The 13,454-nt window shown below is 49.6% G+C and overlaps 1 protein-coding gene across 1 annotated transcript in view; it reads left to right on the top strand.

The window, feature by feature from the left end:
- The window catches only part of LOC144611780 (forkhead box protein A2-A-like), a 29,578-nt gene extending 16,326 nt beyond the window's left edge, over positions 1–13,252 (top strand). Inside the window, exon 2 of the mRNA XM_078431030.1 lies at positions 8,341–13,252. Coding sequence (XP_078287156.1) covers positions 8,341–9,495 — 1,155 coding nt within the window. The 3' untranslated portion in view covers positions 9,496–13,252. The remainder of the gene's footprint in view (positions 1–8,340) is intronic.
- The last annotated feature ends 202 nt before the right edge of the window (positions 13,253–13,454 follow it).

The following is a 13,454-nucleotide window of genomic DNA, read 5'->3' as shown; positions in this document are numbered from 1 at the left end:
CATTAAAACACAACAAACATTTTTCTTTAGTCCCTCTGCCAAATTCATTCCACCACATTCCGGCGTCACTTACAACCAAAGAAACTAGAGGAACAAGATGAACCACTCCGTTGAAATCGCCTATACTGAAGTGTGTTACGCAAAGGAGCGTAACGTCCGCCATTTTAGTAAGCAAAACCCGCCGTTCGTTATGCCTCTGGCAGTGTTTTGGGGGAACAGTACGTGTGATGATACCATTAAAATGCAGAATATATCTCATCTAACAATTCACAGATTTTTGTTATTTTTCTTTTGTGCATGTTTGTGTGTGCATGTGATTCAGATTAGTCCTAATGCCTCACCAAGCATGCCAACAACTGTGACATTGCGTGCGTTAAAGTCTCATTACCAGCAGTGTGTCAATACTTCGAGTGCCAACACCAATACTACTAGAATGTCACTCTGAGCTAATATCATTCCCATTGCTGTCCCCCTGCATGCACTGTTGCCAATGCTTTTAAATTGTTATTATGTTCCAATATCATCACCTTTCGTGAATCACTTTATGTGTACTGATAACATTAACACGTTAACACCCTGTGTGCTAATATCATTCATATTAGCACGTCACGGTGAGTTCCAATGTTATTCATATTTATCACTTTTACCATTACTATTAGTATGCCACTGTTTGTAGGGGAAAAAACTGCAGATGCTGGTTAAAATCGAAGGTGGACACAAAATGCTGGAGTAACTCAGCGGGTCAGGCAGCATCTGTGGAGAGAAGGAATTCCTTCTCACCTGAAACGTCACCCATTCCTTCTCTCCCGAGATGGTGTCTGACCCGCTGAGTTACTCCAGCATTTTGTGTCTACCTAGGCCACTCTTTGTGCTGTATTATTACCATGCATGTGCTAATATTATCCCTATAATGTGTCACCTTGTGTTTGCTAATATTATTTCAATTAACATCTTGTTGTCCATGCTGTTAGGATTATTACTATCCTTGTGGATACAGTTACATCCTAACTGTATTGATCCATCCCTCTCAGTACGTAAGTGTGTGTGTGTGTGTCCTAATATCACGACCAAAAGAACATCATTCTGTGCGTTCATATCATTTTTGTCAGTGTGATGCTGGCTGTGTGTGTGTGCATGGGATGCTGTGTGCCAGCTTCAATGTGTGTGTCAGTTTACATGTATGTCAGTTTACGTGTATGTCACTGTGTGTGTGTGTGTGTGTGTGTTTATGTGTATATCACTGTGTGTGTGTATGTCAGTTTACATGTATGTCACTGTGTGTGTGTATGTCAGTTTACGTGTATGTCACTGTGTGTGTGTGTGAGTGTGAGTTTATGTAAATGTCACTGTGTGTGTGTTTATGTAAATGTCACTGTGTGTGTGTGTGTGTGTGCGCGTGCGTGTGTGAGTTTATGTGTGTGTGTGTGTGTGTGTGTGTGTATGTATGTGTGTGTGTGTATGTCACTGTGTGTGTATGTGTGCGGTGTGTGTGTGTATGTGTGTGTGTGAGAGCACTGTCAATATAATTAATACATCACCAGAGTGCTGAAGTCATTACTACGTGTACCGTAAATGAGCACATATTCCAGTTAGTGTTTCTTTGTGTGTATGCCAATGCCATTCCATTAGTGTCACTCCATCAGAACCAACGTCATCTCGAATAGATTGTTGTGATATTATTCCTATTGGCATGTTATTCTGTGAGTTACTATGTGGGAACAGTGAAATCTGTGTGCCCTCAGTATACAGTTATTTTCATTATTATCTGGAGCTATTCACTGAGTTATAGTTCATGTTTTTAGATCAGGATGTCACTGTGTCCGTGTGAATATTTACATTGCATTGTGCTTTTCTCTGAGTTCACAAGTTGTAGAATTAGGCCATTCGGCCCATCAGGACTACTCCGCCATTCAATCATGGCTGATCTATCTTTCCCTCTCAACCCCATTCTCCTGCCTTCTCCCCATAACCCCTGACACCCGTACTAATCAAGAATCTATCGATCTCCACAATGCCCATTGACGTCCTTTACGGCCTACTGTGCCAATGAATTTCGCAGATTCAGCACAATCTGACTAAAGAAATTCTTCCTCATCTCCTATCTAGAAGTACATCCTTTTATTCTGAGGCTGTGACCTCTGGTCCTATACTCTCCCACCAGTGGAAACATCCTCTCTACATTCACTCTATCCAGGCTTTTATCCACATCTAAATGCGTGTGGGCCTGTCAGTGAGTTAGTTTTTCAATCACGTGCCTGGTCATTGGAGACAGTTCATTGATTCTCTCCCTGCCTCTGAAAATTGTCTGCATTTAAATACTGTCCCATTATGGGGTAGGGTAGAAACATGGAAAATAGGTGCAGGAGGAGGCCATTTGGCCCTTCGAGCCAGCACCGCCATTCATTGTGATCATGGCTGACCATCCACAATCAGTAACCCGTGCCTGCCTTCTCTCCATATCCCTTGATTCCGCTAGCCCCTAGAGCTCTATTCTAACTCTCTTATAAATTCATCCAGTGAATTGGCCTCCACTTCCCTCTGTGGCAGAGAATTCCACAAATTCACAACTCTCTGGGTGAAAACGTTTCTTCTCACCTCATTTGTACATGGCCTCCCCTTTATTCTTGGACTGTGTGTGGCTCCTGGTTCTGGACTCCCCCAACATTAGCTTGTCCAGTCCTTTTATGATTTTATATGTGGGGATGCAGAACAAAACCCACTAAAGATCCTCCACAGATGCTGCCTGACCTGCTGAGTTCCTCCAGCACTTCGTCTTTACCTCAAAACCTACTGAAGCACTGAAAATCTGATGAACCATCCGTGGCAGCTTGTAGAGTTGCTGCCTTACAGCGCCAGAGACCCGGGTTCGATCCTGACCTCGGGTGCTGTTTGTAGGGAGTTTGCACGTTCTTCCCCTGACCGCACGGTTTTTCTCCGGGTGCTCCGGTTTCTTCCCACATTCCAAACACATGCAGATTTGTAGGTTAATTGTCTTCCATAAATTGTGTTAGATAGAACTAGTGTTCGGGAGGATCGCTGGTCGGTGTGGACTCGATGGGCCGAAGGGCCTGTTTCCACGCTGCAACTCCAAAACTAAACTAAACAAAAACTATTCATTAAATTTAAATGATTTTCTTCAAAAACAATTTGAAACACCAAACCACTGACACAACGTTAAAACCAAACAGCAGAGAAGTAAAGAAACTGTGGACAGCTTGATTGCATTCAGGTATAGTCGTTTCTCTGGCTGGATGCACACAAACAAAAGGTTTTCACTGTACCTCAGTACAAGCACAAATAAACTAAACTAAACTATGGGCGGTGGCGCAGCGGTAGAGTTGCTGCCTTACAGCGAATGCAGCGCCGGAGACTCAGGTTCGATCCCGACCATGGGTGCCGTCTGTACGGAGTTTGTACGTTCTCCCCGTGACCTGCGTGGGTTTTCTCCGCGATTTTCGGTTTCCTCCCACACTCCAAAGACGTACAGGTTTGTAGGTTAATTGGCTTGGTAAATGTAAAAATTGTCCCTAGTGGGTGTAGGAGAGTGTTAGTGTGCGGGGATCGCTGGGCGGCGCGGACCCGGTGGGCCGCAAAGGCCTGTTTCCGCGCTGTATCTCTAAACTAAACTAAAGTAAAAACTAAGATAGAGTGATGCAGGATGGAAGTAGACCCTTAGCCCAATGTGTCCATGCCAACCAAATGCCCATCCAGGCTAATCCCATTTCCCTGCACTTGGTCCATAATCCCTCTAAACCTTCCCTGTCCATGTACCTGTACAAGAGTTTAGTTCAGTTCAATTCAGTTTAGTGTAGTTCAGTTTAGCTTAGTATGTGTAAGAAAGAACTGCAGATGCTGGTTTAAATCGAAGGCAGGCACAAAATGCCGGAGTAACGCAGCGGGTCAGGCAGCATCTCTGGAGAGAAGGAATGGGTGATGTTTTGGGTCGAGACTCTTCTTTAGACATCAGCCATTCCTTCTCTCCAGAGATGCTGCCTGTCCCACTGAGTTACTCCAGCATTTTGTGTCTACCTTCAGTTTAGACAATAGACAATAGACAATAGGTGCAGGAGGAGGCCATTCGGCCCTTCGAGCCAGCACCGCCATTCAATGTGATCATGGCTGATCATTCTCAATCAGTACCCCGTTCCTGCCTTCTCCCCATACCCCCTGACTCCGCTATCCTTAAGAGCTCTATCCAGCTCTCTCTTGAATGTATTCAGAGAATTGGCCTCCACTGCCCTCTGAGGCAGAGAATTCCACAGATTCACAACTCTCTGACTGAAAACGTTTTTTCCTCATCTCTGTTCTAAATGGCTTACCCCTTATTCTTAAACTGTGTGGCCCCTGGTTCTGGACTCCCCCGACATTGGGAACATGTTTCCTGCCTCTAACGTGTCCAGCCCCTTAATAATCTTATACGTTTCGATAAGATCCCCTCTCATCCTTCTAAAGTTTAGTTTGGTTTAGTTTAGTTTAGTTTAGCTCAGCTCAGTGAAAGGCTTTTTTGTTGCCCCGCCATCCAGTCAGCGGAAAGACTAGAAGCTTCACGCTGCTGCTCTTTCGGAATGAATGGAACTGCTGTATCGCCGTGAAACCAAAGCTGGCATGGCCAGCCAGGCACGTCCTCCTTGCCCATGTGCTGGCACTCTGTCGCTCGCCTGCAGGCCCGGAGTTCATTCATGAACGCTACCCCGTACAGCTGACCCCCGCAGCTACCGTCTGCTGAGTTCAACAGAGCTGCCAGTCCAGGGGGAACGAGCGCCAAAGGCACAATCTGGACCCTTTGTGGCACTGGTCGTGTTCACGGCTCGGTGCCGACGTGCGACAATCTGTGTTTCGTCGGTTGCCCCGCCGGGTAAATGATTATCACCGGGGCGGTTAGACCGTCTGTTTATGAGGGTGGCACGGTCTCTCTTCAGGTTCACCGCGAATGGGGTTCGCCAACTTCCTCGCTCCCACATACGGGACAAAGGGTGACGTCACCGCCCCACGTGACCTCACCCAGCCAGCGGCCCACGTGCTCCCGCTCCACCAATGGCGGCCGCCATTGGTGGAGCGGGAGCGCGTGGGCCGCTGGCTGGGTGAGGTCACGTGGGGCGCGGGGCGGTGACGTCACCCTTATTTGGGAGCGAGGAAGTTGGCGACCCTACTAACACGGGACAAGGGCGGTCCCGTACGGGACAAACCAATTCAGCCCAAAATAGGGGACGTCTCGGCTAATACGGGACAGTTGGCAACCCTAGTTGTGAATGTTGATGACTGTTTGCGTTCCTTGCATTTGGAAATACGCACAAAACGCAGGAGTGACTCTGTGTTTTCTCCGAGTGCTCCAGTTTCCTCTCGCTTCCCAAAGACGCGTGGGTTTGTGGGGGTTAATTGGCTTCCGTAAATTGCCCCCTGGCGTGTCGGGAGTGGAGCAGAGGGTGAATGAACCCACATAGACGGGCCAGGATGCACATGATGGACTGAAGGGCCTGTTTCTGTCTGATTCTTCCTGACAAACTTCCCCAGAATGGCCGACAGACGACCCCGTCTCTCTCAGACGGCCGTGTCGTAGAACACGGAACAGCACGGCACGGCACGGGAACAGGCCCTTCGGCCCACAAAACTTCGGCCGTTAAACTAATCTCATCTGCCTGCACGTGATCCTATATCCCTCCATTTTCTGCATGTCCGTGTGACTATCTAAAGTATAGTTTAGTATATTATTGTCACATGCACTGAGGTACAGGGCGATGCTCTCTTGTCTTTGACATTTCAGCCCTGGGAGAACGGTTCTGATTTCTACCCTCTCTCATAATTCTAACACGTCTTTGAGAATATTTTTTTTCCAGTGTAGGTTGTAATCAGTCTGTCAACATGTTTGCTTAGTTTGGGAAGTTGAAGAGGTGTGTGTGTGTGCGTGTGCTTGTGTGCGTGTGTGTGTGTGTGTGTCTGTGTCTGTGTGTGTGTGAGTGTGTGTGTGCACGTCTGTCTGTGTGCATATGCACACCTGTGTTTGTGTCCGTATGTGTGTGTGTGTGTCTGTGTGTGCATGCGCGCACATGTTCGTGTGTGTGCGTGTGTGTGTTTGCAAGTGTGAGTGCACGTGTGTGTGCGTGTGTGAATATAAACTGCTCTGATGGTGTGCACAACTAGAGATAAGCTCAGATATGAAATAAATCCCATCGGCACGCTTGTATTTTTTCCACACCTGATCTGATCGGGAGGCTTTTAAAGAACACATGTGGTCTGGTGCAGAGACACGGATCGAGAACAGAGGACACGGGTGGGAATACTGATCAGGGCATCCTGACCTGGTGTAGGCACTGGGTCAGCCTGGCCCTGCCCAACCCATACCCAAACATTCTAGTAGAGTAGGCAGCCAACCGACCCAAAGCCCACACATGGAGTCTGATCTCACCAGGAAACCAGCGTCCCTGCATTAAGTGACACACAAATTGCTGGAGTAACTCAGCAGGTCGGGCAGCATCTCTGAAGAACATGGATAGGTGACGTTTCGGGTCAGGACCTTTCTTCAGACTGATTGTAGAGGGAGAGGGGCGTATTGTATTCTATGCATTAACATCACTGAAATTCCACAATGAGTCATATCATCATATCATATATATACAGCCGGAAACAGGCCTTTTCGGCCCTCCAAGTCCGTGCCGCCCAGCGATCCCCATACATTAACACTATCCTACACCCACTAGGGACAATTTTTTTTAAACATTTACCCAGCCAATTAACCTACACTGTTTAGTTTAGAGATACAGCATGGAAACAGGCCCTTCGGCCCACCGAGCCCACGCCGACCATCGTTCACCCATTCACACACTAGTTCTATGTTATCCCACTTTCTCATCCACTCCCTGCACACTAGGGGGCAATTTACAGAGGTCAATGAGCCTACAAACCTGCGTGTCTTTGGGATGTGAGGAAACCCACATGATCACAGGGAGAACATGCAAACTCCACACAGACAGCACGCGTAGTCAGGATGGAACTCGGGTCTCTGGCGCTGTGAAGCGGCAACTCTACCTCTGTGCCACTGTGCCACTCTCAAAGGTATTGGTTTAGACTCTGGAGTAATGATATCCACGTCTCAGAGAGTGGTATCTGCAGTTATTTGTACCAGAGGCTACCTGATGTGGTGTAGGAAGGAACGGCAGATGCTGGTTTAAACCAAAGATAAACACAGAAGTTGGATTAACTCAGCCGAGTTCGATCCTGATTATGGGCGCTGTTTGTACTGAGTTTATACACTCTCCCTGTGATCGCGTGGGTTTTCTCCGGGTGCTCTGGTTTCCTCCCTAGCGGGCCCTAGTGAGACCGCACCTGGAGTACTGTGTGCAGTTTTGGTCTCCAAATTTGAGGAAGGATATTCTTGCTATTGAGGGCGTGCAGCGTAGCTTTACTAGGTTCATTCCCGGAATGGCGGGGCTGTCATATGTTGAAAGACTGGAGCGACTAGGCTTGTATACACTGGCATTTAGAAGGATGAGAGGGGATCTTATCGAAACGTATAAGATTATTAAGGGGCTGGACACATTAGAAGCAGGAAACATGTTCCCAATGTTGGGGGAGTCCAGAACAAGGGGCCACAGTTTAAGAATAAGGAGTAGGCCATTTAGAACGGAGATGAGGAAAAACTTTTTCAGTCAGAGAGTTGTGAATCTGTGGAATTCTCTGCCTCAGAAGGCAGTGGAGGCCAATTCTCTGAATGCATTCAAGAGAGAGCTAGATAGAGCTCTTAAGGATAGCGGAGTCAGGGGGTATGGGGAGAAGGCAGGAACGGGGTACTGATTGAGAATGATCAGCCATGATCACATTGAATGGCGGTGCTGGCTCGAAGGGCCGAATGGCCTCCTCCTGCACCTATTGTCTCCCACACTCCAAAGACGTACAGGTTTGTAGGTTAATTGGCTTCTGTAAATTGATCCTAGTGTGTAGGATAGAACTAGTGTACAGGTGATTGTAGGTCGGTGTGGACTCGGTGGGCCGAGGGGCCTGTTTCCATGCTGCCTATCTAAACAACCGTTGTTTATTATTATTTCTTTTCACGTTATTATAGATGTACAGCTCTGAAACTGGCCCTTTGGCCCATCGAATGCAGTCTTGGAAGTCTGGGGAGGGGTTGAGGAGCCAACTCTTGAGGCTCCTAATTTCTTGCGCTTGTTGGAAGCTCGTTGAGTGCAAATTGTTTTCGGGGGTGGGGGTGGGGGTGGGGGAAGACGACACATTTTCACATCGCCTCCCTCGATTCGGGAGCTCCTGAGGTTGTGCAGCAGAGATTTAAGTCCCCCCATGGTCTCACGTTTCGATGGTGCTTACCCGCCGTTTCTGTTCTTCCCACAGATCTACCCTGCTGTGACCAACATGAATCCCAGCCTAGGCTCCATGAACGGGTACATGAGCATGAACTCCATGGGGTCGATCGGCAACCAGTCTCCCGCCTCCCTCAACATGTCCTACACCAACCTCAGCCCGCCCATCTCGGTGCTGCCTCCCTCCATCAGCCAGATCACCAACGGGCTGTCGTCTGTGCAGTGCTCCATCAGTCCCGGCATCGGGCCGCACGGTGGGCAGACGCCACCCATCAACTCCATCTCCTACCAGCCCATGAACCAGCCCCTGGGCTCCTTGACGTACTCTGCGGGGCTGAGCCGAGGGAAGGAGCCGAAACCCTATCGGCGGAACTTCAGCCACGCCAAGCCCCCTTACTCCTACATCTCCCTGATCACCATGGCGATCCAGCAGGCCCCCAGCAAGATGCTGACCCTCAACGAGATCTACCAGTGGATCATGGACCTCTTCCCCTACTACCGGGAGAACCAGCAGCGGTGGCAGAACTCCATCCGCCACTCCCTCTCCTTCAACGACTGCTTCGTCAAAGTGCCCCGCTCCCCGGACAAGCCGGGCAAGGGCTCCTACTGGGCGCTGCACCCGGACTCGGGCAACATGTTCGAGAACGGCTGCTACCTGCGCCGCCAGAAGCGCTTCAAGTGCCAGAAGGAGAAGCTGGCCTCCCGCTCGGCCCTCGAGCCCGGCGCCAAGGGGCTGGAGAACGTCCCGGAGGGCAAGGCCGCCAGCCCCGGCTCCGAGGACGCGGAGTCCGGCCGCTCGGACACCTCGCCCGCCTCGGACGAGCAGAGGACGCTGACCGAGCTGAGGTGCCAGCGGCTGGACAACCCAAACTCCGCGGCCGCCCCCTCCCCCCACGCCATGGGCCACCCGCTCCTGCCGTCCTCCATCCAGCACCTGCCCGACCTCCAGAGCGAGCTGAAGATGGACCCTCACTACAGCTTCAACCACCCCTTCTCCATCACCAACCTGATATCATCCGAGCAGTCCCACAAGATGGACCTCAAACTCTACGACCAACCACTACACTACAGTAACACGTACAACTCCCTGTTGGGCAAAGCCAGCTACGAAATGCCGGGGCCTATCAACGATTCAGGTTCCTACTACCAGGTGATGTACAACAGGTCTGTTCTCAACACCTCCTAACCACCGTTCCCACATCAGAGGCAACGGGAACTGCAGACCATCCATAACATCTCAATCTCTCCGTGTTCACCAGGGACTCAACCGATGCCACCATTATTCAGCCAGCCCCCCATCTTATCTTGAGAAGGAACCAGGAGCAGCAGTAGGCCACTCGGCCCCTCAAGCCTATACCTGAACATCATCGTGGCTGCCCTTCCCTTAGCCTCTTCTGCACCCCCCAATTTTCCATAACTCTCAAATCCTCACTTTTGCAAATATTTATCTATCTCCGCCTTAAATATGTCTAATGACTCAACCTCCACCACCCCAGAGATTCTCGGGCCTTCGAGGAAAATTTCGAACCCCCTCGGTTTTATGCGTCCAATTATTGTTGGGCCAACATTCAATGTCAAGCATCCTCATGTCCAGGACTCTCCCAACAATGAAGGCATCCCAACATCTACCTCGTCTCCAGCCCCCTTACAGTCTTACATGCTTGAGTAAGGTCTGAAGGGTTGAATGGAGGTCATGGAGTCTTGCAGCATTGACACAGGTTCATTGGCGCATCGAGTTTACACATGGCACAGCTGGTAGAGCCGCTACCTCACAGCGCCAGAGACCCAGGTTCGATTCTAGCCACAGATGCTGCATGTGTGATTTGCACCTTCTCCCTGCGACGGCATGGATTTCCTCCGGATGCTCCGGTTTCCTCCCACGCTCCAAAGTTGGTCAAAGCTCCAAAGTAGGTCAAAGTTGCAAAATGGTCCCCAGATTGTAGGAGAGTCCTAGTTTATGTGGTGATCGCTGGTCGGCACGGACTCGGTGGGCCGAAGGATCTATTGCCATGCTGGATCTCTAAAGTCCAAAGACGTCTGTGGAGACCAAGAAGTCTTTGGTCTTTTTAAGGCGGAGGCTGACAAATTTTCGATTAGTACAGGTGTCAAAGGTTGTGGGGAGAAGGCAGGAGAGTGGGGTTGAGAGGGAAAGATAGATCAGCCATGATTGAATGATGGAGTAGACTCGATGGGCCGAATAGCCTCATTCTGCTCTGATGACATGAACTTATGAAGGCACCTGAGGGGTTTCTTGCTGATAGATCACAGGGTTTTTTTTAAATTTTGATTTTCAGGAGCATTTTTACTGTTTAGGGCCCTTGGGTGAGATTCAGCTTGACACGCAATTCCTATTAAGGTGCTTGTGGATGTAGGTTTGGGTGCACTTTGTTTATCCTTATCATTGCATATAGTGCAATCTTCATCCACAAGCCAAGGATAACATTCCCAATGTTCCCAGAACAATGTCCCTGGAACAGTAGCCCAGAATCACTCAGAATCTGTGGAGTTGCATCCCAATAACAGTGTGCATTCCTGGAATTGTATTTTTTAAATATCTAATGTACCCGGAACCGTGTCCTGGAAATGAACCCTGGCGATATCTTACAACTGAACCTCAGTATCAGACTGAATCCCTGGATCTGTACCACAGCAGTCCCGGAACTCAAGGAACAGTCAACTCTACCCTAATAACTGTTGGCAGCTTTGGAACTGTATCCTGTCAACAGTCAGTAAGCCAGTACCTTAGAAACTGTATCCGAGCAATGGCAGCCATCTTGGGATCTGTATCCTGGCAACAGTCGGCATCCCTGGAACTATATCCTGGCAACAGTCAGTACCTTAAGAACCGTGTCGTAGCAATGGCAGCCATCTTGGGATCCGTATCCCGGCAACAGTCGGCATCCCTGGAACTGTATCCTGGCAACAGTCAGCACCTTAAGAATAGTGTCGTAGCAATGGCAGCCATCTTGGGATCCATATCCCGGCAACAGTCGGCATCCCTGGAACTGTATCCTGGCAACAGTCAGCACCTTAAGAACCGTGTCGTAGCAATGGCAGCCATCTTGGGATCCGTATCCCGGCAACAGTCGGCATCTCTGGAACTGTATCCTGGCGACAGTTGCTCTCTTAGGAACTGCATCCTAGCAACAGTCACCATCCCTGGAACTGTGTCCTGGCAACAGGCAGCACCTTAGAAACTGTATCCTGGCAACGGCAGCCATCATGGGATCCGTATCCCAGCAACAGGGAGCTCCTCAGGAACTGTATCCTGGCAACAGTCTGCATCGCTGGATGATGGACTCCAGGACGGGCGGAGGTTGGATGGGAAATGGAGGGTGGTCATGGGGGGCCCAATAATATATATTTTTAAAATGCATTTCAACTGAGAGAGACTGAGAAGGAGCAGGGCCACCATGTTGGGATCTTCTCTGCAGTTTGAAGCATAATAGTCAGGATTTTTTACCTTTTGGTAATTGGTTTATGAGGTGAATGTAGATATTGTCCTTTGGCCTAAATGTGTAAAACAGATTAAATTTAATTTTATTAAGAATATTGTAAATCGTTACAGAATGAAGTTGGGTTCTGGAGATTAGTTGCTGTATTTAATGTGCTTTTAGCAATGTTTTTTCTTTGTATTTTTTATGTATCTTTAGAATAGCTTGTTGAACGTCTTATTTAATTACACATTGAGAGAGAAGGGAAGGAGACCTCAGTGATAACCTCCCGAGCAACCTCCCTCTGAACGGACTCGACACCGCATGCACTTTAACTGGGGCTAATGGCACATGAGCCTAAATATGAAGGCAAATGTGATCGGCCTTGCTCTGGGGGCATCCAAACTGGGCCGAATACCACAGGCACTGTAACTGGGCCTATTGCCACAAGCCTGTAACCGGGCCCAGTGTCACAGGCCTAATGGCACAGGCCTATAACTGGGCCTGGTACCACAGGTTGTAACCAAGCCTAGTGTAAGGTTGCCAACTTCCTCACTCCCAAATACGGGACAAAGGGTGACATCACCCCCACGCGCCCCACGTGACCTCACCCAGCCAGCGGCCATGTGCTCCTGCTCCACCAATGGTGGCCTCTCGGGCTACGCGGTGATTTGGGAGTGAGGAAGTTGGCAACCCTACTAATACGGGACAAGGGCAGTCCCGTACGGGACAAACTAATTCAGCCCAAGATGCGGGATGCCCCGGCTAATACGGGGCAGTTGGCAACCCTAGCCTAGTGCCACTGGCACTGTGAGTAGACCTAGCACCACAAGCCTAAAACAGGGCCTTGTACCACAAGCCTAAAACTGGGCCTAGTGACACAGGCTTCTAACCGGCCTGGTGTCATCGGCCTGTAACAGGGCCCGGCATCACAGGCCTGTAACTGGACCTAAGGCCACTGGCACTGTAACTAGACCAAGTACCACAAACTGGGCCTAGTGCCACAAGCCTCTAACCAGGCCTTGTGTCAGCAGCCGGTAACCGGACCTAATGCCGCAGGCCTGTAGCCAGGCCTAGTGCCTCAAGCATGTAACAGGACCTTGTGCCAGAGGCCTATAACCGGGCCCAGTGTCACAGGCCAATAACCAGGCCTGGTGGCACAGGCCGGTAACCAATCCTAGTAACAGTCCTCAATGTCCCATGCACCACGGGCCACAGCCCCGGTACTCCGGGCAGATACTGCAGTTACCAGCACAGTAACCGGGCGGCCTTTACCAGCTCTGATTGCTGTTTGGTGAGCTGGCATCTGTGCAGGTGAAGGCGGTGCCAGCGCAGAGAGAGAGTGGCAGCAGATTTTGCCTCGTGCCCATTGTCCCCCGCGCGGTGGCCATGCTTTAAGAGGGTCCAGGTTGCTTAATCCCCCGGTCCTTCCCTGGTGGGGATGAATATGTGCATCAGTCAGGAGCTCTCTCAGTCAGAACGCGCAATACGTCCGACTCTTTGTTAAATTTGTGATGACAATTATATTAAAAAAATGAAATTATTTTCAGTACCACTGTCTCGGTCGTTTGTTTTCACTTCACAACACAGAACACGAAATTCCAAAGACGTACGTTTGAGGGTTAATTGGCTTTGCTAAAGATTGTAAATTGTCCCTGGAGCGTAGGATAGTTCTAGTGTGCAGGGATCGCTGGTTGGCGTGGACTCGATG

The sequence above is a fragment of the Rhinoraja longicauda genome, chromosome 41, assembly GCF_053455715.1.
Source record: "Rhinoraja longicauda isolate Sanriku21f chromosome 41, sRhiLon1.1, whole genome shotgun sequence".
NCBI lineage: Eukaryota > Metazoa > Chordata > Chondrichthyes > Rajiformes > Arhynchobatidae > Rhinoraja > Rhinoraja longicauda.
The sequence above is the reverse complement of the archived record's forward strand: the minus strand, read 5'-3'. Positions and strand labels throughout refer to the sequence as shown.